At 38.7% G+C, this 27,839-nt stretch overlaps 2 protein-coding genes across 5 annotated transcripts in view; one reads left to right on the top strand and one right to left on the bottom strand.

Annotated features, from left to right (window-relative positions):
• LOC106056445 (uncharacterized) overlaps positions 1-27,839 on the bottom strand; it is a 58,704-nt gene that overhangs the window by 16,106 nt on the left and 14,759 nt on the right. The window lies entirely within an intron of this gene.
• LOC106056446 (uncharacterized) lies at positions 8,367-15,620 on the top strand. 2 transcript variants are annotated; one of them, XM_056031497.1, is made up of 4 exons: positions 8,367-8,697; positions 10,026-10,272; positions 11,622-11,786; positions 12,877-15,620. In XM_056031497.1, exons 2-4 carry the CDS (start codon positions 10,039-10,041, stop codon positions 14,380-14,382), a joined length of 1,905 nt encoding a protein of 634 aa, XP_055887472.1. In that variant the 5' UTR covers positions 8,367-8,697; positions 10,026-10,038; the 3' UTR covers positions 14,383-15,620. The 2 variants fall into 2 exon arrangements, with proteins under 2 accessions (XP_055887472.1, XP_013068645.2); XM_013213191.2 differs by lacking the exon at positions 8,367-8,697 and having other exon boundaries at positions 9,717-10,272.

The following is a 27,839-nucleotide window of genomic DNA, read 5'->3' as shown; positions in this document are numbered from 1 at the left end:
CCCCCTACAGAGCATTTTGAGTTGGAAAACCCCCAACAGATGATTTTGACGATAAAACTTCTCTTTTCGATATAAAATCTAAAGCAAACTACAGTCACATAATTCTAAGAGCGTATTCAAGAGAGGTTACACATTTTTACCAGTGGCAGGGCTCCATTAATAAACTGCAGTGAATAGTCATCTGCCGAAATTGAAAAACACTAAATGTGGCTCAACAAAGATGGCTAAGACAGATTTTAGGAGTCAGTTATTGAGATCGGGTTTAAATCAAGGAAATCCTATGCCGAACTGGGAGTCGACCCTTTAGTAAGATTGTGAGAGAGCGACGCATGAGGTTTTGCGGGACATGTTCTCCGACAAAATGAATTACGCATAAGAAGAGTTGTAATGATATCCTAGTACAACTTGACGCCACTTATTCATTGAGGTCCTCATGGCAGGTGGAAAGAGGCTTCAGACATTACCAGGGACAGATTTTTATGGAAACGGCTTGACGGCAAATGCTCCGAAAGGCGCAGGAGGGTCTAAGTCAGTAAGAATAGTACATTAGGTTTTTGAAATAAAACTTTTTAATAGCAGGAAAATGCACTGTAGATACCTCAGAACATGCATTTTGTTGGCTTTCAAGACAAGAAATAGTGCTTGGCGGCGGGGCTTCGCCCCGCGCTAAGGGAGCACCTAGCGCTCCCCCAGACCCCATTGCTAGTAATGGCTGGGAATCTACAATTTTATGGAAACAGCTTGACGGCAAATGCGCCAAACGTCGCGGGAGGGTCTAAGTCAGTAAGAATAGCACATTAGGTATTTGGAATAAAACTTTTTAATAGCAGGAAAATGCACTGTAGATATCTCAGAATATGCATTTTGTTGGCTTTCAATATCAGAAATAGAGCATGGCGGCGGGGCTTCGCCCCGCGCTGGTGGAGCTCCTAGCGCTCGCCCAGACCCTCTTGCTAGTATTGGCAGGGAATCTACAATTTTTCCACTAACTCATGGAAGAACCTATTCTAGAGCACAATAAACGTCTTCCGAAAGAATGAAGGGTCAGAATGCAATAAAGATTATGTACACACACACACACATAAATACATATAAAAAAAAATTCGGGGGGGGGGGGGGGGTAAAAAAAAATCCACCCCCCCAAAACCCCCCCCCCGAAAAAAAATCCTGGCTACGCCCATGTTGTAGATTACTAATAATCTAAAGCACTTACATTGCAGACTATTGATAAGCTAAAGCAATTATATATTCCAGACTACTAATAACCTAAAGCACTTATTTTGTAGACTACTAATATTCTAAAGCACTCATATCGAAGACAACTGATATTGTAAAATACTAATATATGACAAAACACGGATATTGTAAGTACTCAAATAGATCGCTGACAACATAGCGTACTGAAATCATAAGGTACCGATAACATCAAGTATTGATATCATATACTTACAATCTGAAAAGGAAAGTATGTAACTTTTCAAAAGTAAAAGAAAAAGATGTTTCTAATTGTAACTTTGTAATCTAAGTCTTTCTAAGCTATGTAACCTCAATTACATACTGTGTCATGTTTTTCTAGGAATGAATAGAAAATAGCGAGAGAGAGAGAGAGAGAGAGAGGGAGACAAAGAGAGAGAGAGAGGGGGGGGACAACAGAGACGAAGAGTGATATACACAGGAAGGGAGATAGAAGGAGAGAGAAATATCGTAAGTGAAAACAATATAAATGAGGGACAGTGGAAAGAGTTGTGATAAAGAGAAAAACGGATATAAATAGAGAGATAAAGGGAGCGAGATAGAGTGAAGAATGATAGATATAGTAAGAGAATGATAACGAGGAAGAGAGAAAAAGAGGGGGAAATATGGAGTGCAAAAATGTCGGACATAGGGTGGAAGAATAAAAGGTGTGTGAGAGAGAGCGAGAGAGATAGAGGAAAATTAAGTATAATATACAATCACGACTTCAAGGGAAGACATAGCTCTAGACCGCACCAGATGGAGAGAGACAGTGACCAAGAAAGCTATGGACTGTGAAAGTAAATGGGTCTCAGCTCAGGAAGAAAAACGTACAATCCGAAAAACGGCCAGCTCCTCTAACACCGAAGCAAAAGCCACCTTAACCTGCGTTATTTGTGGACGGGAGTGTCTCTCCAAAATAGGGCTCCACAGCCACATGATGAAGTGTGCTAAGAGATAAACCATAGTCGTTCTACGACTGAAGGAGGCCAATGATAAAAGGTTTATTGGATCAGTAATAGTTGAGAACACTGCACAGACCTTTTTTTTTTTATCTCTACTGTATTCCCAGGCACAGCCAAAAGTTTCAAATTGATTTAAAAGTTTGTCCTGTATATCAGTGCGTGGTTTATTACCAATGGAATAGTAAACTTTGACATTTCAGGTTGAATGTTGCCTCATTGTCGTCGCTGTTGTCTCTAGCGTCTAGATCCTTATCTCCCTGGCACATGACTGAGAATCACAGAAAGTCCCTGAGAGAAACGGCCAAAAAGAAAAAAAAAATCGATGACATGTCAAAGTCCCATTTGGCCACACAACTTGACCTGCTCAAATTTATGTCATCAGAAATCTAGGAGACGAGGGGACGGGGGGAGAACTCAGTCTCGTGTGTTACAGGGAAGAAAAGGACAACAAACATGAGCGAGAGAGAGGGGGAAGGGAGGTAACAAATTGAGGATAAGAGCGAGAATAAAAGAGAGAGAGAGAGAGAAACAGAGGCAGGCAAGTAAAAAAAAAAGCATAATAAAACCGAGAATGAGAGAGAGAGAGAGAGAGAGAGAGAGAGATCATAAGGTACTTCAAAGACAATTTCCTTTTTTGTATACTTTGCGATTTTTTTAGATTCGGTTTACATTATACTTCACGTATTGGATATACAGTATCATAAATAAAAAAGATAAATAGGTGTAGAGAAATGTGGGGCGATATAGAATAACTTAATGGAAAAAAAAAACACGTAAAAAATAAAAAAGAGGATGATTTGGACAAATTGGCAGAGATAAACGAAACAATTACAAACAAAAGCATCACTGTTGCCAACTATTAAAAAATATAAACTATTTTTAAAAACCTGTATTACAAGCGTTTATTTTAAACCATATAAAACATAAAAAGCTTTGAAACTTTTATTGCGGAAACAAATTATGAATAAAACATTAGATGTAACATTAACTAGCAGCACTAAGGTGGAAAAGTTATTGAGAAAAGATGAGTGTCACAGATGCCATTATAGATTTATTTGTATATTTCACATTTAAAAGCTTGTGTGTAAATAGAAATATAAACCCTTGACAGAGCCTCAGGAATTACCCCACAAATCTAGATCCTTGACAGCACCTCGTTTTACCCGAGACGTAATTACGATGTTGCAAATATTTGTTTGATTTGAAAACAAATAAAGACATTTTTTAAAAGAGTTAGCGCCAGAGAATTGACGAGAGAGAAAGAACGCCAGTCGATGAAAGAATTTCCTAGTAGACAGTCGCGTTTTCTAAGAGCTCTGATTTAAAGCCTTGGTAATATTATTTGTGCTTGTTGATCTGTAACTTGTACATAAGCTGTACTTACGTTTTATATTTAAATAAAGTTCCAGAGTTGTGTTTTAAGAAAGAAGCTTTTATTGTGAATCCTAGATCGTCATTTATTCAACTATTTTAATTCAAGTGAAATCCCCGGCACCACAACTCACGTTGTGACAATGAGGTCCGAGTCCTCCTGGGGGTTTATCTATGTTTGCCAATAATTTATTCACCGTCTTTTCACAATTACCTTGGTACCGTAGTGCTGCTATTATTGTAGATGTTTGTTGTAAAATGTTTTACATGTTTCGGATGTTCCTTCAGAGTTGAAGATAATTACTTCCTAGTCCAAACCTCCCGCAGGACGACGGGGGATGGGAGCGGGCAGGGTTTGAACCCGGGACCATCGATAAATCTGAACGACAGTCCAGCGTGCAAACCGCACAACCAGGCAGCCATCCAGATGTTCACGGTAAACTAACCAATGTCAAGGACGCTAAACTGAACGTCACTGTATCTAACTAGATCAAATAGGATCGAGATTTCAACAATATGTGTATCATAGTCTATGTCCTCTATGATCTCAATATGTGGCAGTGATCCTCCTATCTCTATCATAGTCTATGTTCTCTATGATCTCACTATGTGGCAGTGATCCTCGTATCTGTATCATAGTCTATGTCCTCTATCATCTCACTATGTGGCAGTGATCCTCGTATCTGTATCATAGTCTATGTCCTCTATCATCTCACTATGTGGCAGTGATCCTCGTATCTGTATCATAGTCTATGTCCTCTATCATCTCACTATGTGGCAGTGATCCTCGTATCTGTATCATAGTCTATGTCCTCTATCATCTCACTATGTGGCAGTGATCCTCGTATTTGTATCATAGTCTATGTCCTCTATCATCTCACTATGTGGCAGTGATCCTCGTATCTGTATCATAGTCTATGTCCTCTATCATCTCACTATGTGGCAGTGATCCTCGTATTTGTATCATAGTCTATGTCCTCTATCATCTCACTATGTGGCAGTGATCCTCGTATCAACTTCTTTTACTACCGCTAGTTAGTTACCAGTTTGTGTTTTAGTAAGCTTGAAATCATAGATTGCAACTATAAGATTCCCAAGCAGAAATAAAATTATTTTGTACTATAAACGGAGAAGCTTAGAAATTTAGATTCTGCAGTGCTAAAAAGTACAAAACAAATGTATAGTCTCTACCTTTTAAAGAAAGACATCATCTAGACCTCCTTGATTTTATACACCGGATACACCAAAAAAGCTAGCTATTTATAGTTTTTTTCTGCCATGTATCAATATCTACACAATGTTACATGTCATTTTTACTTTGATGTTACAGTGAAAAAAAATGTAGATCACATAATATAAAAGTTACTTAAACACTTCCTACAGACTGTAGGCCAGAAACACCAAAAAACTCGCCAGCTATTTCTAGTTGTCTGCCGTAAATGAAACTCTTCAAAGGGTGAAAAGAGTTAAAACTGCAATAGGAGAAGGGGAAAAAATAGAGACGGAAGAGAAATAGAGTGCTGTGGACGGAAAGAAGAGAAGGAAAAGGAAACCAGCACCGAGCAAAAGAGAGAAAGAGTAAAAGACAGAGGAAGACATGGGTTCAGGGACAAAAAAAAATACACTTAGACTTTCTATAGGGGAATTGGAGGGAAGGTGTGATTAAGTCACTGATGTGTGAGTGTGTGGGGGAGGGAAGGTGTGATTAAGTCACTAATGTGTGAGTGTGTGGGGGGGAGGGAAGGTGTGATTAAGTCACTAATGTGTGAGTGTGGGGGGGGGAGGGAAGGTGTGATTAAGTCACTAATGTGTGAGTGTGTGGGGGAGGGGAGGTGTGATTAAGTCACTAATGTGTGAGTGTGTGGGGGAGGGGAAGTGTGATTAAGTCACTAATGTGTGAGTGTGTGGGGGAGGGGAGGTGTGATTAAGTCACTAATGTGTGAGTGTGTGGGGGAGGGGAGGTGTGATTAAGTCACTAATGTGTGAGTGTGTGGGGGAGGGAAGGTGTGATTAAGTCACTAATGTGTGAGTGTGTGGGGGAGGGGAGGTGTGATTAAGTCACTAATGTGTGAGTGTGTGGGGGAGGGGAGGTGTGATTAAGTCACTAATGTGTGAGTGTGTGGGGGAGGGGAGAGAAGTTTTGATTAAGTCACTAATGTATGAGTGTGTGGGCGAGGGGAGGTGTGATTAAGTCACTAATGTGTGAGTGTGTGGGGGAGGGAAGGTGTGATTAAGTCACTAATGTGTGAGTGTGTGGGGGAGGGAAGGTGTAATTAAGACACTAATGTGTGAGCGTGTACTGTAGGAGAGTAAAACTGTGCAATGGGGTCTGATTTCAGAAAACATTGCGTTCAGAACAGGAAACACGGGCAACGACTGTATAGCGTTGTCCAGAGCGCGTGTGTAGGGGGGGGAAGAGGGCGCACGCCTGGAGAGACATGTAACAAGAATCAATATCTGCTTTACTGGACTTTTCCTGTAATGATTTTCCCTTCGGTGCGCGCGCTGCAGCGTTCGTCCTGCAAATCTGTCACAAATAATAAGGTCAAGTTAATCAGCCTGGAAGTTTATAATTTGTGTATGTGTGCAGTGGCCTTTGGGTGCGTGTGTGTATGAAATATTTTTAGCTTACTTGTGTAATACTACAGACTCGAAGACTTGTGTCAAGGTTAGATTTTAATCGAGTTCTATGTGCCCTACCATATAGACAGTTTTTTTGTTTCTTAATTACTCACTTTTTAAACGATTCCTTAGGGTTGAATATACGAACCTAGCAATAGGGGCTTGTCATTGACTGACAGAGCGTTTATATTTTATAAATTAATCACTTCTTAAATTATTGGTCTCATCTCATCTGTCTCTTGGCTTTCGTCGTGTTAGTGCTGTGACAGTTCGTCGTGGTAAGGCTGTGACAGTTTGTTGTGTTGTTACTGTGACAGTTCGTCGTGTTGGTACTGTGACAGTTCGTCGTGTTGGTACTGTGACAGTTAATCGTAGGGGTACTGTGACAGTTCATCGTGGGGGTACTTTGATAGTTCGTCTTGTTGCTACTGTGACAGTTCGTCGTGTTGGTGCTGTGACAGTTAATCGTAGGGGTACTGTGACAGTTCATCGTGGGGGTACTGTGACAGTTCTTGTAACCCAAATACTCAATTCTTCCCGATCAGCAGCTGTTCTCAGGTGTTTGTCGTGTTGATACTGTGACAGCTCGTCGTGGCGGTACTATGACAGTTCATTGTGCTGGTACAGTGACAGTTCGTCGTGTTAGTACTATGACAGCTCCTCGTGGGGGTACTGTGACAGTTCGTTGTGTTGGTACTGTTACAGTTCGTCGAGCTGGTGCTGTGACAGCTGCTCTTGGGGGTACTGTTACAGTTCGTTGTGTTGGTGCTGTGACAGCTCCTCGTGGGGGTACTGTTACAGTTCGTTGTGTTGGTACTGTAACAGTTCGTCGTGTTGGTGCTGTGACAGCTCGTTGTGTTGGTACTGTAACAGTTCGTTGTGTTGGTGCTGTGACAGCTCGTCGTGGGGGTACTGTTACAGTTCGTTGTGTTGGTACTGTTACAGTTCGTTGTGTTGGTACTGTAACAGTTCGTCGTGTTGGTGCTGTGACAGCTCCTTGTGTTGTGACTGTAACAGTTCGTCGTGCTGGTGCTGTGACAGCTCGTCGTGGGGGTACTGTTACAGTTCGTTGTGTTGGTACTGTAACAGTTCGTCGTGTTGGTGCTGTGACAGCTCGTCGTGGGGGTACTGTTACAGTTCGTTGTGTTGGTACTGTAACAGTTCGTCGTGTTGGTGCTGTGACAGCTCGTTGTGTTGGTACTGTAACAGTTCGTCGTGCTGGTGCTGTGACAGCTCGTCGTGGGGGTACTGTGACAGTTCGTCGTGTTAGTGCTGTGACAGTTCGTTGTGTTGGTGCTAGTGAAATCTCGTCGTGGGGGTACTGTGACAGTTCGTCGTGTTAGTGCTGTGACAGTTCATTGTGTTGGTGCTAGTGAAATCTCGTCGTGGGGGTACTGTAACACTTCGTCGTGTTGGTAGCCTGGCTACATTAGGAGGACTCTGGGGCGCAGGGCTAGCTACCCTACCATGTCGAAAAAAACACCAACTACAGAAACAACAAACAGAAAATCAACAGTAGTCACGGACCTGGAAGAAGATTGAGCTCCAGCTGGAGCCCAGACCCCTAGAGGAAGCTGCTTGGTGGCCAGTGGCTAGACGGGACCACAAGAAAAGGTGAAATATGCCACGTGACTTTTGCCCCTCTTGTAGAGAAAGGATGGGCACCCGTTCTACAGCACGACACTTTTGTATTATTAATTAAGACCTGATTAAGACCTGATTAAGACATGATTAAGACCTGATACGCCCAGGGTGTGAGAATCATTTATACGCATATGGAATGGGGAATGTGTTTGTAAAATCTTTGACATTTTTCGGTTGTTCCTTCAGAGCCCAAGCCTCCCGCAGGACCAATCTTATCTTATATAATACAGACGTTACTTCAAAAAAGAAGATGATTACGTCCTACGCGTCATGCATTTAGCCATGCATATTAACAAATGACTTAAATTCTGCCAAGTCACTGGTTTTCCTGGCTAGCTCAGGCAAACCATTCCATGCTCTAATAGCGCTAGGGAAGAAAGAGCACTTGTACAAATTTGTCCTAGCATATGGAACGAGGAATGTGTCTTTATCTTTGTGTCTTTTTGAGTATTTAATTAAATTTTGTTTTTTGTATTTGAAGATTATGGTTCAGTGTTTTATGTATGGTTGATGACAGCGGGCTGGGATCATCGAGACTACCGAACGACAGTCCAGCGCGCGTATCACACGACCAGTTAATCAGCTTCTCCTCCCTTGACTCACTTCGAAGATATATAAAGCCTTTTGTAAAGTGTTGACTTCGTACGTACTTTGAATTACCTGTTGTGTCATCTGCACCATACAACACTTTCTTTGAATGTCAATGTATTTTATTTATTTTCTCTGAGTGTTTATAGATCTAGCGATAGATGTAATGTCTGGAGATATAGATACATGTCTGGATTCTAAACTATGTTCTGCATTTTCATCTAGTTGTTTCATATGTTCATGATTTTCCTTTTTTTTTTATTCGAACGTTGGGGTAACTGCATTTGTTTTTTCAAATTGCTTTTGTATTGCGCAACCTTTTTTTTAGCATAGCATGCACAGACTAGAGCACTCTGATTCATTCTGTTTCGTGAACTATTGGCAAGTATTGGCAAGTATTGGGTGGACAGCGTATCTGGAAGTAGGTTTCCGCGCTGCCTTTAGGCGCTATAAAAAAAACAAAAAACAAATATTGAAAAGTCTCTTACTTCAGAAGACCCTAACCCTAACCCCTTAATTAAACAGCTTAAAGAACCTTAACAAGATGTTAAAATCCAAAGTGTACACAAAGAGAAGATAACTCTAGTGGGAGACTCCTCACTATAAATCACAATTTTCTGGAAGAGGAAAGAAATAGCAGCCTTTACGATTACTAACTATACGAATGTTAGTAAAAAAAAGTAAACTGGGATGAGCATTGATATTAGAATTCCAGGGGCGAGTAAAACTGTGGTACATATTTCGGACGTTCTATCGGATTTGAAGACAACTTCATCCTAGACTCATACGACGGGGGATGGAAGCGGGCAGGGCAGTGGCGTAGCTATGGTGGGGAGGGGGAGGGGGCTTAGAATTTGAAAATCCTCCAGGGCCTCCTTTTGAAAGGGTCCCCAAATGACTGTTTGATTTTTTTTTTACATTAAATATTACCCTATTATCTCATGTCATAATGTCGAATGCCAAAATGCCGATGCCCCTGAAGAGGCCATGCCTCCCCCCCCCCCGGGTCCCAAATGATGTTGTATTCCTAGCTACGTTTCTACACTTGTAAAATGTAATTACACTTGTAACTACACGTTGTATGAGTGAACATGGGGATTTGTGAGTGCAGGCTGGACATTTTCAAGCCTATGTCAAGACTTAAATTATACATTTTATATAGCGCTACTTTCATGCTTATAGCGTGCTCAGAGCGCTTTGGTCCAATCTCAATTGTGGACCAGTGGGGGGGAGGTGGTATCTAGGAGAAGACTTTTCTCCTTTAGGCTGTCAGTAAACACAACTCTGCCCGAGTCAGGTGTCGAACCTCGAGGTAGCTTCATAGATAGCCAAGCCAAGCTAAGTTCAAGCGCACTTAGCCTCTCGACCACGCTTCCCTCTTGTTGGAACGAAAACAATCATTATAGAAGGCCTGGTTGATCTAAACTTCACGTGTGACGTTGCAGGTCTGTGTTGAGGCCTTCTATATCAATGGTCTTGATTGGTCGGAGGAAGCCACTTAGGAAAGGAAAATTTTCTTTTTTTACCGAACGTCCGGTAACAAGAATTTGTACACACTTTTATATGTACATGTATTTTTTTTTTGCTTCTTTTTGTCTTCAGTATCTTCACGAGTATGTCTCGTCAAAAAGACATCAGGGAGGTCTTAAACAGAAGCCGCCTCTTTCTTACACTTGCCATGATTTTCCTGGACACCTGTCATGGGTGTTTTCCCATCTTCGACGTTTTTCAAGGCAACTTGTACTGGCGACAACAGACGTCCACAGAAACCTACACCATCATGACATTAAGCCTAGAAGACCACAACATAATGTTCCTGAAATATTACGAGGAACAGAAACTGGTTACGGTAAGCTAACGCCCCATCGCTAACACTGAGCCCCCAGCGCCCAGACCCAGGGATCAGAACCAAACACCTGCAATGGCGCAACTAGACAAATTTAGTTTTCAAAAATGAAATAGAACAGTGATGACAAAACTTCGGCCTGCGGGCCATATCCGGCACGTACCGAAGTGCTATCCTGCTCCACTACATGTTAGCCAATAGCGCTAAATAAAGCCGTATATTCCATTGAGCTGGATTTATCCATAGTCAACATAAGCTAAAGCCCAGGGCCCCCAAATCATTTTGAAAAAAGAGCAGAGGAAATGAGGAATGTGTGGCTGAGAAGCCAAAAAATCGCTTGGCTACAGCTTAGCTACCGAAAAAGGGGACTCGAGTTTGAATACCGACTTGAGCAAAATTGTGTTTGCTGAGCTCCTCAAAGCAGCACGGAAACCTTCTTTCAGATACCCCCCCCCCCTCTCCCAACTTGTCCACTAAAGTGATTGGATCATAGGAACTGAGCATACTATAAGCTGTAAGCACGTTTATGCATAGGGTTAGGGTTTACAGTGCGTTAGGGTTAGGGTTCGGAAAAAAATCGCCCCCCCCCCCCCTCCAAAGTTCTGGATCCGAAAATGGGCTGGCCTCGTTAAACGTTGGCCACATAAACAGAATACCTTCACATCTTCTGCCCTATAGATCGCAAGGAATGAATGGGGAAACTTTACACGGTAAGTAGTAACCTGTATTTTTTTTTTATTTAGTGATAACTCAATAAGTCAGATAAGGCTAGTTTCGGTATTATAAGGACAACTTAAAGGGAAAAGTGTGTATCATACACCGTGTAGCCCCCACCACCAGCCCGGAAAACATCCTGGCTACGCTCTTTGTATCTTTCTATCTTCCAAGTCATTTATTTTCTCTTATTTATTGCTCCTCTCTCTCACTCTCTCTCTATCTCTTTATCTCTCTCTCTCTCTCTCTCTCTCTCTCTATCTATCTATCTATCTATCTCTATCTCTCTCTCTCTCTATCTATCTATCTATCCATCTATCCATCTATCCATCCATCCATCCATCCATCCATCTATCTATCTATCTATCTATCTATCTATTTATCTATCTATCTATCTATATATATTTTTTTTTCAGCTCTCTTTTTCCGACTCTGTTTCACTCCAAGTCTTTTAAGTATTGACAGTAGACTACTAAACCTGGTCAATTCATCTGACCCTCCCTCCACCCACTTGCACTAACAATTGACCACTTAATTGTTAATCGTTATATTATAGTAAACTGATTTTAAATCTATGTTTCTAATGTACAAGAAAACAAAACCCCACTCCTGACATCTATTCAATATAACAATTTCAGACTGTCAAGCTGTGGTGTCTTCTAACTCACGGCAGCAATAAATTTCTAGTGCGACAGACCAGCGAAGTCTTTGATGATGACGTATACTTCTGTATGCACCTTAATCTCCTGGCACCAAACGTAGTACGGATGTCCAAGACTTCAACTTCACATCTGAGAAAAAAGGTGGCTTTTTGTTTTTACAGACTTCAGCCATTCGGTTTAGGGTTACGGTCCATTTGTATAAAGCTATCATCAATTCACTATGTGTGGTACAACTCTTGTACACGTTGTATCTTCCACATTTCATTCTAGAATTCAGTTGAAATGTAGGAATGAACAAAACAAAACAACAACAATTAAGTTAATTCCTAAGTTGTCATTTGATTAATTAATTCTGATTTACATAAACGATAGGACATGAAGCTTGCAGTATTGATAGCTATGACAGTAATTGTGCGGTTTTCTCCTTATAAATGTTTTTGTTTTTTAAAGTGATTGTATTTTTGTCGTTATCTGTGGGTTGGTAATATTTCAGGCAAGAGGGTTTCTCGTCCTCATTGCTATGTGTCATTAGTTATTGTTATTAGATGACTCGGTAAAAGCCTCGAATTGTTCTTTCTGGTGTGTATAAGCTTCCGTTCGTCTGTTATATTTAGATTAAAAAACAAGGCCTTTTTTAAGTTCTAAAATTGAACCGGTTTGTTTTACAATATTAATTTTGCAATAGGAAAAGCTTGGTTCTGACCATTCATTCATTTATTCACGCTAAATGATCACTGAATCTCCCACTTTCCGTGGACGATAAAATACGAAATATTAACTTACTAGTCGACCGGTGGCGTAGCATACTCCGCTTTTTTGCAGGGCCGGCCTTAGGCCACTGTAACCAATGCAACCGCAGTGGGCCCCGCTCTTTGATAGGAACCGCGCTAATTCTAGGTGTATAAATTATTAAATTAAACCATTTTATAACTTATAACAAATTTCCCGCGGCCACACATAGATAGATAGATAGATAGATAGATAGATAGATAGATAGATAGATAGATAGATAGATAGATAGATAGATAGATAGATAGATAGATAGATAGATAGATAGATAGATAGATAGATAGATAGATAGATAGATAGATAGATAGATAGATAGATAAAAAAAGAGAATGGGAGAAAGAAAGAGGGAAAGAGGAGAGAGAGAAAGAGAGGAGAAAATGAGGAAGAGTCAGAGAGTAAACAAAATAGAGAGAGACTAACTGTTATCCAATTCTCTCTTCAGTTTAGCTGCCTCAGCCTCGATTACATCCAAGATGAGTACGTATGGTTCATCAATGTCAGATATTTTGACAAGCCGTGTCCACTTACTGGAGGATTTCAGCTGATCGTTAACGCCGACAATCTAGCCGTTTCGCCGTCCTGCAGTGAAAGCATCTTCACATACAACCCCAAAGTACAACTCCAGTGCGACACTGCGGGCAGCGGCAATGTGATTATTGAACTGGGAGAGGCGTGTGAATTTAAAAACACTCATTACCTCGAGCACTTACTGCAGAGAAACTTCCTCTATTTCAGATGCATGGGCCACTGGAGATCAGAATCAACGACGTCCGTTCTTCTGCAGATGGAATCCGATGAACTACAGGTTTGGTGTTTGCAGTACAAAATGATACTCCCAGAAGATGGGTTTATGCCCTTACATTTGAGCTTGACCGGGTTTTGCCCTAGTGTTGCATTCCCGCTACAACTGGAGACTTGGTCGATCAACTCTATCTATGGCGCTTTGGGTCAGTATAAACAAATGTACGATCCGGAATGCAATACAACGTTTCAAACAGATTGCCAACTGGAAAGCGCTTGCAGGTCGTCGAACCGATGTCCAGTACAATGCAATCGATGTGAACCAGTGAAAAACATCTCGATGTGTAATTTCCACGAATCTGTGCATGGCGATTGGACCCCGATAAATTTGCCCTCAAAAAACATCTTTGTTAATGTCCAGGCAGAGGTTCTTAAATGCCATTTCGGATATTTCGGTTGCCGTGGGACGCCCATGATGGATGACACGGGTGTGTTTCAATATCGGGTTGAGCAGGACGGTTTGATTGCGTCCTGTAGGCCGCTGTACGCTTGTGTTGAGTTGAAGCTCCTGGCTCAAGGAATCTTGTTCTTTCATATCATCATCGCTGAAAGACGTCCTCAAACGGGTGAGCCGAATTCCTGCTTCAGGACGATGGAAATTTATGACGACCTGAACTTGCTGCGAAAAGAGAGCCCGTTAACTCTTTTTGACTTATCAGAGCTGCGTGAGACACAATGCAATTTCCCCTACAATACATACTATTTCACCACCCTCCCACATTGTCGGCTTTTAATACACAACTGCAGCAATGACTGCACGATTCTCAAGGTGAAGCTTGATCGTATCTCGTGCAGTAACAGAACGGTGAAAGAAAACCCCATCTTCGAAACTCATCATTGCATGGAGAAGATTGACTTTGAAGACGACACTTTCGCCATTGTCTCCTATAACAGAGAAAGTAAGGCGTTTCTCTGTTGGGTCTTTGCAAGCAGCCGCCTTTTAATCGTCTCACCCGAGGAATGCAATGAAAAGACTGCCAATACAATCCTCTCTGACCCCAAGTCTCAGGAGGTCTACGACCCTTTGATAATACTATCTAGAAAATCCTTCCAGCTTATTTCACAATCATGTGTCGCTTTGCTTCTAAATGTCCCTTTATTTACTTTGTCAGTCATTGTATTAATATTTTACCCCCCAATTCGTTGAAACGGGTTTTGTCAGTGTTTCCCTTAGCTGCCATTTGTAAATAGAAAATAAAGCTCAACTGGTCTATGAACATCAGCTAATAAAGAGGTCCTCTACCCTTGACCTCCTTCATCCTTAACTTTTACCCCCCTTTTTTTTGGTATGTTCACTTTCAATACTAAGCCTTTGTTCAGGCGTAGAGACATTAAGCTTATAGAATGCTGGCTGGACAGGTCTGTTCATGTTTCGTTGTATTTTAAATGTATGTTGTGACCGATAAAGATGACAAGCTAAAATGATGTAAAATTGTTTTTCTTCTTTCTTGAAATCTCTCTCTCTCTCTCTCTCTCTCTCTTTCTCTCTCTCTTAACATGACATAGGGAAACAAACTGATGTGCCCTGACAATAACATTCCAGAAAGTATCTTTTGTGTCAGCAACTGTTATAGACGTTGGTCACTTAGCTAGATCTAGATTTCATTACTTATGAAGGCCTAAATTCAAAGAATGAAATCAGAGACATTCAAGGCTGAGTGTGTTTGCAAAAGAGAAGCTTTTTCTTATGCAGAAATAAATAAATTCAATTCTTGATTCCTTGCGCCTTCCTTCAACACATCTGTTTTCTAAAACAACTTCAAGCATCAGAACCCAGAATAACTAGCTTTATCTTACAACAGCTAGAGAGTTTATCTATTCAGCAGATCTAATAGCCCAGCTTCTATATAAGAAATAAGTTCAATGACTAACAAAGATTATCTGTCTGAACAAAAATCTTTAAAACGTTTGTTTTTAGTGATTGTGTCGGATGCCAAAGCTTTCATTGTTGACTCTGCAAAGAATGTTCTTAAAAAAAGAAATCTGAATTCTTTCATTATGTGATAAAATATCTCCAGTGTCTGCATATCTTGTCAAGAAATAGCCTATAAACACAACTACTTTTATATAATTAAATGTCACTGATTCAGCCAAGCAAACCATTACATTTGGTTGAAGTCTTATTTCACTTCTAACAAAAAACTCCCATTCCTTTGAATGAATTTCTTGTTGGTGCTATCTTTGAACCATGAATAAACACTAAAAGCATTATGAGCATAAAATCATTGCCAAGTGACAACAACGGCATCATTCTAACATATTTTAGAAAAGTCTATGGGAAATAGTGAAGGTGTAAATATTGTGACAAATGTACATAATTTTTTATTTAACTTTATGCTGTGTTAATTTTTATGATTGATGCATTTTGTGTATATTCTAAGCTTGAATTATTTTGGTCTTTTCTGGGAATATTTCTTTATATATATATATATATATATATATATATATATATATATATATATATATATATATATATATATATATATATATATATATATATATAGGAAAATACACATTTGCCCCTCAAAGTACACATATCCAGGTCTGGTAATACACATTTGCATTTTGGCATCTAGGCATCTCTGACTTGGGGCAATGTTACTGGAAGAGTCTTGTGCTTCAAGATCTGTGTTATTTTGTTGTTGTTTACAGTCAATCCTGTTAATCGGACCACATCGGGACGCTGCCGTTTTGGACCGAATTTAACAGTAGCCTATAATAGGATTTGTAATAAGTGGACGACGCGATTAACCTGTGGCCCGATTATCCCGATTCGACTCTTTATATGTTCATTATTTTATTTCAAACAAATGTAGCAGTAGTCGGAGTTGACAACATGACTGTTCGACTTTCCACCAATCCATGATTACCAAATAGCGTAACAATTTACGGCCCAAGATCGCTGCTCCATTGTACTGCCAACTTAACCATGTTATCACTACACATTAAAATGAAAAGTATGTTGCTTTTTTCCTCACTGTGTATGTCTGGTTGGAATTTTGAAATCGATTTTCCTCTGACTTTTACCACGCCAGCTACTTCTCGGAGACTTTGATCATATTTAGTCTGGGCTTTATTTTGTCTCCCCCACCAACGCCGTTCCATTCCATGTCAGCCCCCTTCCCGCCCTCTACCATCCCCCCCCCAAAAAAAAAAAGATCAGTTGATGTGTTGGTATGAAAACTAACTTTTCTGAAATGCCATTGAAGTTTCAAGTTAAAATGTTGTCCATTTTAAAATTTTGAACGGACACTAGGTCCATCCCACATTGAGGCTCTTCCTTTTAGAGCGTTCAGTTGCGTACGTATTCGAAGTACTGAGACAGATAAGTTGCATTCCAAAGATTTAAACGGTCAACCTATTTATATTATACGATGCGATGTTAGTTCTAGGACAATTTAAATCTAGATGACAACCAGATGACGTTGTCTTTTATAACAAGTGACCAAAAATTATTTTGTTTAAAAAGAAAAGTCCTCCTTTATTCAGATGACCAGCGATTTTTTTGCTCTTAATAAATAATAATAATTTTAAAAAACGAAAAGAGGTACAGAATGCCTTGAGATCCAAGCCGAATTTAATTTTGACATTTTATTCCGAAAAATCATAACGGTTAAACCAGATTAAGATGAAAATTATCAGTCAAATTTCTAGGGAAACCTTTAAAACGTTTTCGAGATCCATGTCCACCCAGGTTCCAGTTTTCATGAAGAGTTTGCAAGCTAAATAGAGGCATGGTCAATGGAAACTGTAAACAAAATTCTTAAATTGGATTAAGTTAATTACAGTAATGTGCCCTTTGATTTTTAAGAAGCCGTGTACTTTCATGAACCAATAAAACTCAGTACGAGAGAGAATTAGAGAAAGTGATATAAGGAAATGTGGTGGCAATATAATGGACCCTAAAGAAAAACGTTAAGCAAAATGACAAGTGAAAGACTGGATGAGAGTCTGAAACAAATAGACAAATTAACAATGCCAAGGAAGCCAGATATGAAAGAACACTCTTCACCATCAATAGTCCCTTAATCTGTTGGAATGGAGCAACACACGTGATCTGACAACAGTTCCTCTCAATTCCTCTCTCAGGATTTAGGTCTCTTCTATATACAGGACCTTCCTTTACTACATGCTGTCCTTCCTTCTGTTCCTCTTTTTATCTCCCATTCTTTCCCCTGTTACTGATCCCTGCAGATCACTGTTATCAACTTAATAAATTGTTTTTAGTTCCTTAAGCTAAAAAGCTAAGACTTTTGATTCTACGATGTTGGAAGGCACAAATAAATTATTATATGTATTTATTTATTAGAATTTTTCGCTTATCCGTGTTACCTACATCGGATACACCAAACATCATGCTATTTATGTATTTGCCTCTATGTATTAAAATCCCCCAGAAAATGACGCACGACAAAATCGTTCCCCTACAAAATTGAGTCTGACAGAAATCAATCCAAAAACGATCCCAGAAGCCTTACAATTTCCGGGTACGGACATCATGTAAACAGCACAGTTTAAAAAAAAAATTCTATGACGTTTCCCATCATGCCCTACTTAACATTATTTCCGATAAAGGAATTTACGAAACTGGAGTGGGGAGGGGAGGAGGGCGGTGCAAAGTATGGATGAGGGTTAAACAGCCTGGTGACGTATGCAGACAGTAAATCTCTTTTCAAGGGGAGCTTCAAATAGATCCAGTAATTCTGTCCAGACACAGCATCTCTCTTATTGTTCCAGATTTTTGTTCTCGGTCTTCCATCTTCCTACCCCCACCCCTCTCTAATGGCCTACTCTAACAAGATGTCCACATGCTACATGATTGGTGGATGTTTTGGTATTAAGGAGCGAGGTGGCAAAACTTGCTTAGGGAACCAAAGCTCGCATGTCGTTGAAAATTGGGCATTTCAACTTCAGAATCATTGAAACATCATCTGCACCTCAAGGTATGAAATGGGCAACTTTATTTACTATATAAATCAGACAGACCTAGTGACAGAAAGTCAGTCAGACAGACAGACAAATAGACAGACAGATAAAATAGACACACAGACAGAGAGACAGATAGATAGATAGATAGATAGATAGATAGATAGATAGATAGATAGATAGATAGATAGATAGATAGATAGATAGATAGATAGATAGATAGATAGATAGATAGATAGATGGACAGACAGACAGACAGATAGATAGATAGATAGATAGATAGATAGATAGATAGATAGATAGATAGATAGATAGATAGATAGATAGATAGATAGATAGATAGATAGATAAATTGGGTTTTTAAAATTATAGCAATATCTTCTTCTTATCTTATCTTATCTTATATAATACAGACGTTACTTAAAAAAAGAAGATGATTACGTCCTACGCGTCATGCATTTAGTCATGCATATTAACAAATGACTTAAATTCTGCCAAGTCACTGGTTTTCATGGTTAGCTCAGGCAACCCATTCCATGCTCTAATAGCATTACGGAAGAAGGAGCACTTGTACAAGTATTTGTACAAATTTGTCCTAGCATATGGGACGAGGAATGTGCCTTTATCTTTGTGTCTTTCAGAGTATTTTATTAGATTTTGTTTTTGTATTTGAAGATTATGGTTCAGTGTTTTATGTATGATTGCTACTTTACTTTTGAGCCTTCTGTCCTGAAGGCCTTCTAAATTTAGTGATTTTACTAAAGGTGTTACTCTAGTCAAATGTGAATATTCGTTTGTTATGAATCTCACTGCTCTATTTTGTGTCTGTTCCAGTTTCTTAATGTTTTCTTGAGTTGAGAGGTCCCAAACGGAGGATGCATATTCTATTATTGGCCTAACCAAGGTTAAATAACATTTTAGTTTTATGTTCTTATTTGATTTATAGAAATTTCTTTTAATAAATCCTAATGCTTTGTTGGATTTTTTAATAATTTCATCAATATGGGGATTCCATGACAGTTTTTCATTTATTATAACACGTAGGTATTTTGCGTTTTTAGTCTGTGTTACTGGTTTGTCATGAATAAGATAAGTGGAATTAATTTGTTTTAGTTTTTTTGTTACTCTTAACAACGGTAATTTTTCTGGGTGGAAAGACATGCTCCAATTTGATTCCCATTTCTGTAAATCATCTAATTCTCTTTGTAAAATACTAATCAATTAATTTAATTTGGAAACATTTTTACTTAGAAACATTCTCATTTTGTTTTATTCCATTCTGCCTTTACAAAGAAAAGAATCTTATGAACAATGCACAGACACGAATAAAATGATTACAGTTATTTTCAATAGAAAGAATCTAGACCCCGATAGTCTTATTTAAAGAGAGAATTTCTAAAAATAAAAAAAATCAGAGCCCTGGCCTTTGACCTTTTCATCGATTTCATCAGTCTCCGCTTCAAGATTATAGATCTTTACCGGTTGCGCCAAAAGCCGGTTATAGAATATAGAAAACGAGCAAAAGGAGAGGGGGGATCTGTTCTAAACGTGGGTGGTGAGTTTAAACGAATGGGATTCAAGTCAGTCCAACTTAAGAACTCCAAGTGTTAGGGTGTAGACGTTTTGGGGGAATATTTTATCTAAAGACGCAGTCAAAAAGCTAAACGGTATCGACTTATGATAGTTAATACTGTTAGGCGCCTCCTCGCTGTAAGATAAGTCCAAACTCAACCTAAATATAGCATTGGCAAAAGAAAGAAGGCGCGGTGGCTGAGTGGGTAAGCGCTTGGCTTCCGATCCTGGTGTCCTGAGTTCGAATCTCGGCGAAGACTGGCTTTTTTGAAATACTGGATTTTTAGGGCTTCCCGGAATCTCCTGGCTTAAGTTGGTAAAAGTAAAAGCTGTTGGTCGTTGTGCTGGCCACATGACACCCTGCTCGTTAACCTTTAACAGATGACCTTACCATCATCTGCCCTAAAGATCACAAGGTCTGAATGGGAAACTTTACAGGCGAAAGGCCAGCAATGCAGAAAATACTAGACGCTGAAGAACGACGGCCAATAATGGGTTTAATACGTAATGAAATGAGTCGTCGTATGTCGTTCAACTAAACCTCTCCGTCCATACAAACCTAACCTCTCTCTAAAACCAAAAGCATTATGTGTTTACTTTGGTTACAACTCAAACCCTAGGCGAATATCATAGGTGTGGGCATAACATTAACACTAACCCGAAATATCTTGGTCAATAGCTCTTATGATAAATGAGAAAGAGTAGCAAGTGCTTTACAACAAAAATCCTCCTGTTTGTATTTCAGTCTAGAGAGAATTGGTACGTTACATCCCAATGCTGGCATGCCCGCATACTTATATAATGAGCTAATGGTGACGCATACTTATATAATGAGCTAATGGTGACGCATACTTATATAATGAGCTAATGGTGACGCATACTTATAAAATGAGCTAATGGTGAGATAAGAATCTCTAGACCGCGGGGACCACTCAGGCGTGGGCCTTGGGTGGTCACCCCTCTTTAACATACCCAAAAGCCTCTACTGCAAGTTTCATAATCCAGCTTTTGTATGTCTGCTTTTAAAAATTCACACAAATTCATTGCTATGAGATACGGCTCAAACAACTCATCTGGTATTCCAATCTTTAGATAATTTGCTTTTCTAAGGAAATGCTGATCTTTTGTGTATTAAGAAAGTCGAATGGTAAAAGTCGAATGGTAAAATCGATAAAATGGTTCATTCTCTGTTATGTTTTTTTTTTGTTGGGGGTGGGGGTGGGGAGGGGTAGATTCTTGCTGAACACATAGTAATATGATATTTTAAAAAAAATTATGTTAAGAATTGTGTTGGTAAACTACGTATTGAATAAACTTTCATACATTTAGTTTGTTGTCTCCTGGTCCAACTGGGAAGTGGTTAGGGTATAAAGACTAAACAGGGTTTTAATTCCTGACGGTAGCCTAAAGAAAAAGCAAATCTTCTAGACAAAATCTAAGCTTGAATTTTGTCTCCATTTTGGCTGAAACGACGAGGCTGGAAATGTGCTGGAAATGTGCTGATTATTTCTTATGTAGACGTATTATTAAGTCTATTTATTAAAAGTAGTAAAAAAAAATGCATTTCCCACAAGTTCCTCATACTCCCCATACTGTACATGTCAAAATGTCCTTTGGCGCCACTTCTGACACCAAAAATAATAATACAATAAAAAAAGCTAGACCATGGAAAAATGTAAATACAAGAGTTGAAGTCTGGAAGGAAATCGATTGAGTTGTCCACAAGCTAGCCGCCGGGAACACCAGGAACTCGCGATCATTGTCGCGGTAATGAAGAAATAATGAGACCGCTGAGATGCTACGTTTGGGGGAAACTCCTCAACCTTTGAGCAGAGGCTGACAAAGGAGAACACGTAGAATACTAATCTGAGAGGCAGGCCGCTTGGTGGCCTTGGGGTTAGCGCTCCAGATTTATAGCACTAGGATTTTGAGTCCTTTCCCACTTTCTGCTGTTTAAGAGTTAAAAGAAAATTCAACCCATTCCTAAAGAGAAAGAGACTTCTAGACGTTTCGGAACAGAATTTCGTCAGTTTAGTTTTGAACTTTGTGCACTATTTGTGTGTGCTTTTTTTTTCTTTCCTTTTTCCTCCCCCATTTAGTGCTAGCATTACGTGTAATGATGGATGCTAAATTAGTCATCTTATAGATAGGAAGAATTGTGCAAGGTAGCTACAAATGTCAATTTCAATAGAAAGAAGCAGAGAGAGACTGAGACAAAGACAGACTTAAAGACAGACTGAGACAAAGACAGACTTAAAGAGAGAACAAGAAAGAAACTGCAGACAGAATGAGAGAAATGGATGACGTAAACATTGGTAAGGGTTAAACGTTTTGGGTTTTGGATTGTTTTTATATTTAGTTTCTGTTTTTTCAACTACACTTATTTACTAACTTTACTGCACTTGAGAGATTAAAATATAGAATTAATAATAAAACTGCATCACAGATAAGGTAATACAAAGCAGTATCAATTCCCACGAGAACATTCAAACCAATGTCATGAAGAAAAAATGTGGGTTACGACTGAACGAATATATTGCGAAATCATCAGCGCTCGCAAAGATCTTTCTGCAAGGGAAACAGTTCTAGGAAACAAAGAGAAGTAGAGACGGAAGCGATGAGAAGATAACATCTAAATACGGATGGATCTGTCATTGAAAGCAACACCCATCCTGGCAAAAGACAGAGACACGTGGAGAGAGATGGTAAACAGATCATATGTAGTGCCGCAACGGTCCAAAAGACTACGAGACAAATTAAAACATTAAGCGGGTACAACTTTCTACATGCAACAGCAAAATAGAATCAAAGTAATTCATACAACTCTTCAAAAGTTGCACTTATATTAACATATCTTTAAAAGTTTCATCTTCTGTAAAATCAATACATCTCAATCAGTTGCCTTGACTTAGTTAATAAAAGTGTAAAAACAAATCTACCGCTATAGCAAACGTAAGTCTCGGCAACCACATGTTTTGTGTGTACTCCATTTTATTGCATTTCCCAACTTTCTCTTGGTCATTACTATTTACTTATCTTGAGAAAATAACGTAGTGAGACCTACTGAGGCTTACCAGGCCATAGGAGGACAATACATGAGGCGAATCGTTACAATGGAGGAAAGGAAATATATGAATGTTAACAAGCAAGACATATAAAATACTTTTTTTTTAAAAGCTTATATTGAGTGTAATTGTATTAATTAGTTTGGATCAGTCATGTAATTACATTTGTAATAGATCGACAATAATAATAATAAATCTGTGCGATTAGAAATATTTTAAACATTTTTTTTTTTTTTTGCTTAGCGCAATTTCATGCTTTTAGCTATGAGCTCTGATCATATCACTTGTCTGGAGCAGTCGGGAAAATTAGGAGACGGGGGATGGGGGAGGAAAAAGGTGGTATCTAGGTGAATTTTACAGTGATCATGTGTTCACTCAGGGCTCAAGCCTCCTCAAGGGGACTAATTTAACGTATACCACCCCAGCTGTCAAATACCATTTCTTTCTATTGTTCGATACCAAACAAAATAATTAATTACCAATAGTTAATTAACTATTTGGTGGTATTTTTTTTAATTCTTGTTTTGTAAAGTACAAGATATAATTGTGCGAAATTTCAACTTTATCCGAAAATGGGTGTGTAAAAACAAAAGGTGTACAAACGTTTAACCAGACAGACAAAGTCATTTTGATATAACCTTTGTAAAAACTAGGCTTATAAAGTATGTTATGAAAACATGCTGTAAAAATAGGCTGTAAAATTAATTATTATAATTATCATAAGTTTCTCAGACGAAGTGACTTTTCAGAACTGTTTATCATTCGTACAAAACAAAACAAAAAATTGGCAACTCCACGTTTCCTACATTATTTAGTGGGGACCAAGGAAAACATTATATAGACCTTTTTAAAACCGAAAATACCTCCTCAATGCAAGTCATAGACCTCTTGTTTTTTACTTAAACATTAAAGAAAAAACACCATGAATCCTTTTTACCCCGCCCTCCTCCCTTCTGCAAGAGAAAGAATACTAGTTAAGCAAATACTATTCTAATGATAAGCATTTAGATCTAGACTTACTATGCTCACAATGTTTCCAAACATTAATCAATAAAGTTTTGCATTCGGAAATTCCCTCGTGGTCAATAGGGCAGATGATGTAAAGCTGGGTGGACTCAGAGGTGCCCATACATCCCGAAATTAAAAGTCCCAGTCTTCACTAGGATTCGAACCAGGGACCTCCGGCTCGGAAGCAAAGCGCTTTATCGCTCAGCCACCGCGCCTCACCATTTTTTGTTTCATATTAAACATATTTCTTTTTATCTTCCATACAACACAATATGAAACATATATCAACTTTTTTCCTAGTACAATGACACGGCGGGGCCGAAGCAGACTTAGACAATCGTAATTAAATAAACTCCACACTTTAAAGACCAAGACTAAATATTTTAGGTTACTGGTGAAAAGAAATGTTCTTCCGAAAAATGTCTATTATTAATAAACTAAGTTAAATCAACATTTCACACATTTCCTACAGAGGTTCTAGTCATTCTGAGTGAGCAAAGCAAGAACTCAAAACTTGAATTCGTACTTTGCCTGACGTTTTACAGGCACTCTTACAGAATGCCGGATTGCACTTTGCCGGTAACATGCTTATAATCTATCAAGCATTCATCATTGATGTTTCCAAACGATTCCACCTTGCACTGAGATTCAAAATATTTATGACAGTAAATTAATTAAATCCGATAAATAGGTTAAGAAAAGAGCAAACATCGTGTAATGCTAGACTCAAGAGTTAAAGCAGAGATTATCTAATTGATTCAAGTATTTTTACTTTGACTCCCACGTCAACATGTTTGGAAAACACATTTTTTTTGCGCTGAAGTACAGACCTATATATTTATGTATATGAGAAATGAGCGTCTTGCATGATACACAGTTAGCGAGAAATAAGAATGGTGTTTGCTCATTGAACGTGTAAATATGTCTCATGAATTGCAAGACCTAATATGTATTTAAAGCCTTGTATCTAGTTCTATAGAGTTAGTTAGAAACTGGACAGTGAGAGTAGGAGACTGGAGAAAGAGCTGTAGATTATGAGGATTTTGTTCTTAACATGAGTCTCACCATTTTGTTGTTAACATGTGAGTCTCACCATTTTGTCTTTAACATTTGAGTCTCACCATTTTGTCCCTAACATGTGAGTCTCACCATTTTGTCGTTAACATGTAAGTCTCACCATTTTGTCGTTAACATGTGAGTCTCACCATTTTGTCGTTAACATGTGAGTCTCACCATTTTGTCGTTAACATGTGAGTCTCACCATTTTGTCGTTAACATGTGAGTCTCACCATTTTGTCGTTAACATGTGAGTCTCACCATTTTGTCGTTAACATGTGAGTTTCACCATTTTGTCGTTAACATGTAAGTCTCACCATTTTGTCCCTAACATGTGAGTCTCACCATTTTGTCGTTAACATGTGAGTCTCACCATTTTGTTGTTAACATGTGAGTCTCACCATTTTGTCGTTAACATGTGAGTCTCACCATTTTGTCCCTAACATGTGAGTCTCACCATTTTGTCTTTAACATGTGAGTCTCACCATTTTGTCCCTAACATGTGAGTCTCACCATTTTGTCCCTAACATGTGAGTCTCACCATTTTGTCGTTAACATGTGAGTCTCACTATTCTGTCGTTAACATGTGAGTCTCACCATTTTGTCGTTATCATGTGAGTTCACTATTCTGTCGTTAACATGTGAGTCTCACTATTCTGTCGTTAACATGTGAGTCTCACCATTTTGTCGTTATCATGTGAGTATCACCATTTTGTCGTTATCATGTGAGTCTCACTATTCTGTCGTTAACATGTGAGTCTCACCATTTTCTCGTTAACATGTGAGTCTCACCATTTTGTCGTTAACATGTGAGTCTCACCATTTTCTCGTTAACATGTGAGTCTCACCAACTTGTCGTTCACCAATGTGTATTTAGCTTTTCCGTCGTTATAATATGTGTCTTTCGCCATTCATTAGCATGTGTGTCTCTAGCTTTTCTGTTATTGACTATTGACATGTGTGTCTCTAGCTATTCTGTTATTGACATGTGTGTCTCTAGCTATTCTGTTATTGACTTGTGTGTGTCTCTAGCTATTCTGTTATTGACATGTGTGTGTCTCTAGCTATTCTGTTATTGACATGTGTGTCTCTAGCTATTCTGTTATTGACATGTGTGTGTCTCTAGCTATTCTGTTATTGACATGTGTGTGTCTCTAGCTATTCAGTTATTGACATGTGTGTATCTAGCTATTCTGTTATTGACACATGTGTCTCTAGCTATTCTGTTATTGACACGTCTCTCACCGTTGTGCTGTGCTATTCACTTTTTATTTCGCCATATGCTTCTCTTTCTAATCGTGACTTTGCATATGTGTGCCACGACTCTTCTGTAAATAATTAGGCTTATGATATGGACACCATCCAATTTATACCAAAGTGTTTACGAACTCTGAACTTATGGCAAGGTTTATATATGTGTGAATTGTAAACGTGTGTGAATAAGAGAAAGCGAGACAGATAGAAGGAAAAAAATCGAGAAAGAAACGAGAGAATATTTAATGAGTTCTTGTTTGCAAATATATTTTGATCTTCAAGGAAAAAAATCTTTTAATGTTGTACATTTGTGTGTGTGTAAACAAGGGATTCGAATTTTTGTCATATTATCTTGTCATTTATCTACCCTGCAATATAAAAAAAAGAGTGTTGAAGGTCTATGGCGATTATAGATTAGATTATATCCTATGCATTAAAAATTGTGTCAAGATGAATTGTTTTACAAAGTCTATATCGACTCACTCGTCTGTCTGTCTGGAAAAAGTTTGTACACGTTATTTCTCAAACACCCAATCTCAGATAAAGCTGAAATTTTGCATAATTATTTTTTTTTTATTTTTGCACCTGACAACCTGATAAGTAAAAAAAAAACAAAAAAAAAACATAATTATTTAAATAACTATTATTAATTAATTATTTTGTTTGGTATCTCGAACAAGGGAAAGAAATAGCACTTGACTGGAGTTGTGGTATAAGCCGAATTAGTCCCCTTTATATGTCGTCGACATAAAATAGAAATGATAACTATACAATCTTTAATGTTCATACGCTTTTCGCTGGCAGAGTGAATTCAGGTCGTTCTGGTTTTTTTTTATAAATACATTTAACAAACGATCCCCCAGATACCCCAATATTTCTTCCTCATCACCTTCCCACTGGTCCAGACAGGTGATAGGATCATAGTGTAGTGAGACAAGTGATAGGATCATAGTGTAGTGAGACAAGTGATAGGATCATAGTGTAGTGAGACAAGTGATAGGATCATAGTGTAGTGAGACAAGTGATAGGATCATAGTGTAGTGAGACAAGTGATAGGATCATAGTGTAGTGAGACAAGTGATAGGATCATAGTGTAGTGAGACAAGTGATAAGATCATAGTGTAGTGAGACAAGTGATAGGATCATAGTGTAGTGAGACAAGTGATAGGATCATAGTGTAGTGAGACAAGTAATAGGATCATAGCGTACTGAGACAAGTGATAGGATCATAGTGTAGTGAGACAAGTGATAGGATCATAGTGTACTGAGACAAGTAATAGGATCATAGCGTACTGAGACAAGTGATTGGATCATGGCGTACTGAGACAAGTGATAGGATCATAGCGTACTGAGACAAGTAATAGGATCATAGCGTACTGAGACAAGTGATAGGATCATAGTGTAGTGAGACAAGTGATAGGATCATAGCGTACTGAGACAAGTGATAGGATCATAGCGTACTGAGACAAGTGATAGGATCATAGTGTACTGAGACAAAGGATAGGATCATAGCATAGTAAGACAAGTGATAGGATCATAGTGTACTGAGACAAAGGATAGGATCAAAGCATAGTAAGACAAGTGATAGGATCATAGTGTAGTGAGACAAGTGATAGGATCATAGCGTACTGAGACAAAGGATAGGATCATAGCATAGTAAGACAAATGATAGGATCATAGTGTACTGAGACAAAGGATAGGATCATAGCATAGTAAGACAAGT

This window comes from Biomphalaria glabrata, chromosome 6 (genome assembly GCF_947242115.1).
Source record: "Biomphalaria glabrata chromosome 6, xgBioGlab47.1, whole genome shotgun sequence".
Taxonomy (NCBI): domain Eukaryota; kingdom Metazoa; phylum Mollusca; class Gastropoda; family Planorbidae; genus Biomphalaria; species Biomphalaria glabrata.
The sequence above is the reverse complement of the archived record's forward strand: the minus strand, read 5'-3'. Positions and strand labels throughout refer to the sequence as shown.

Coding starts and splice junctions, on each gene's coding strand:
- LOC106056446 (XM_056031497.1), top strand. CDS start 10,039: ATGTCTCGTCAAAAAGACATCAGGGAGGTCTTAAACAGAAGCCGCCTC. Junction 10,273..11,621: donor AGGAACAGAAACTGGTTACG/GTAAGCTAACGC, acceptor TAACAATTTCAG/ACTGTCAAGCTGTGGTGTCT. Junction 11,787..12,876: donor CTTCACATCTGAGAAAAAAG/GTGGCTTTTTGT, acceptor TTCTCTCTTCAG/TTTAGCTGCCTCAGCCTCGA.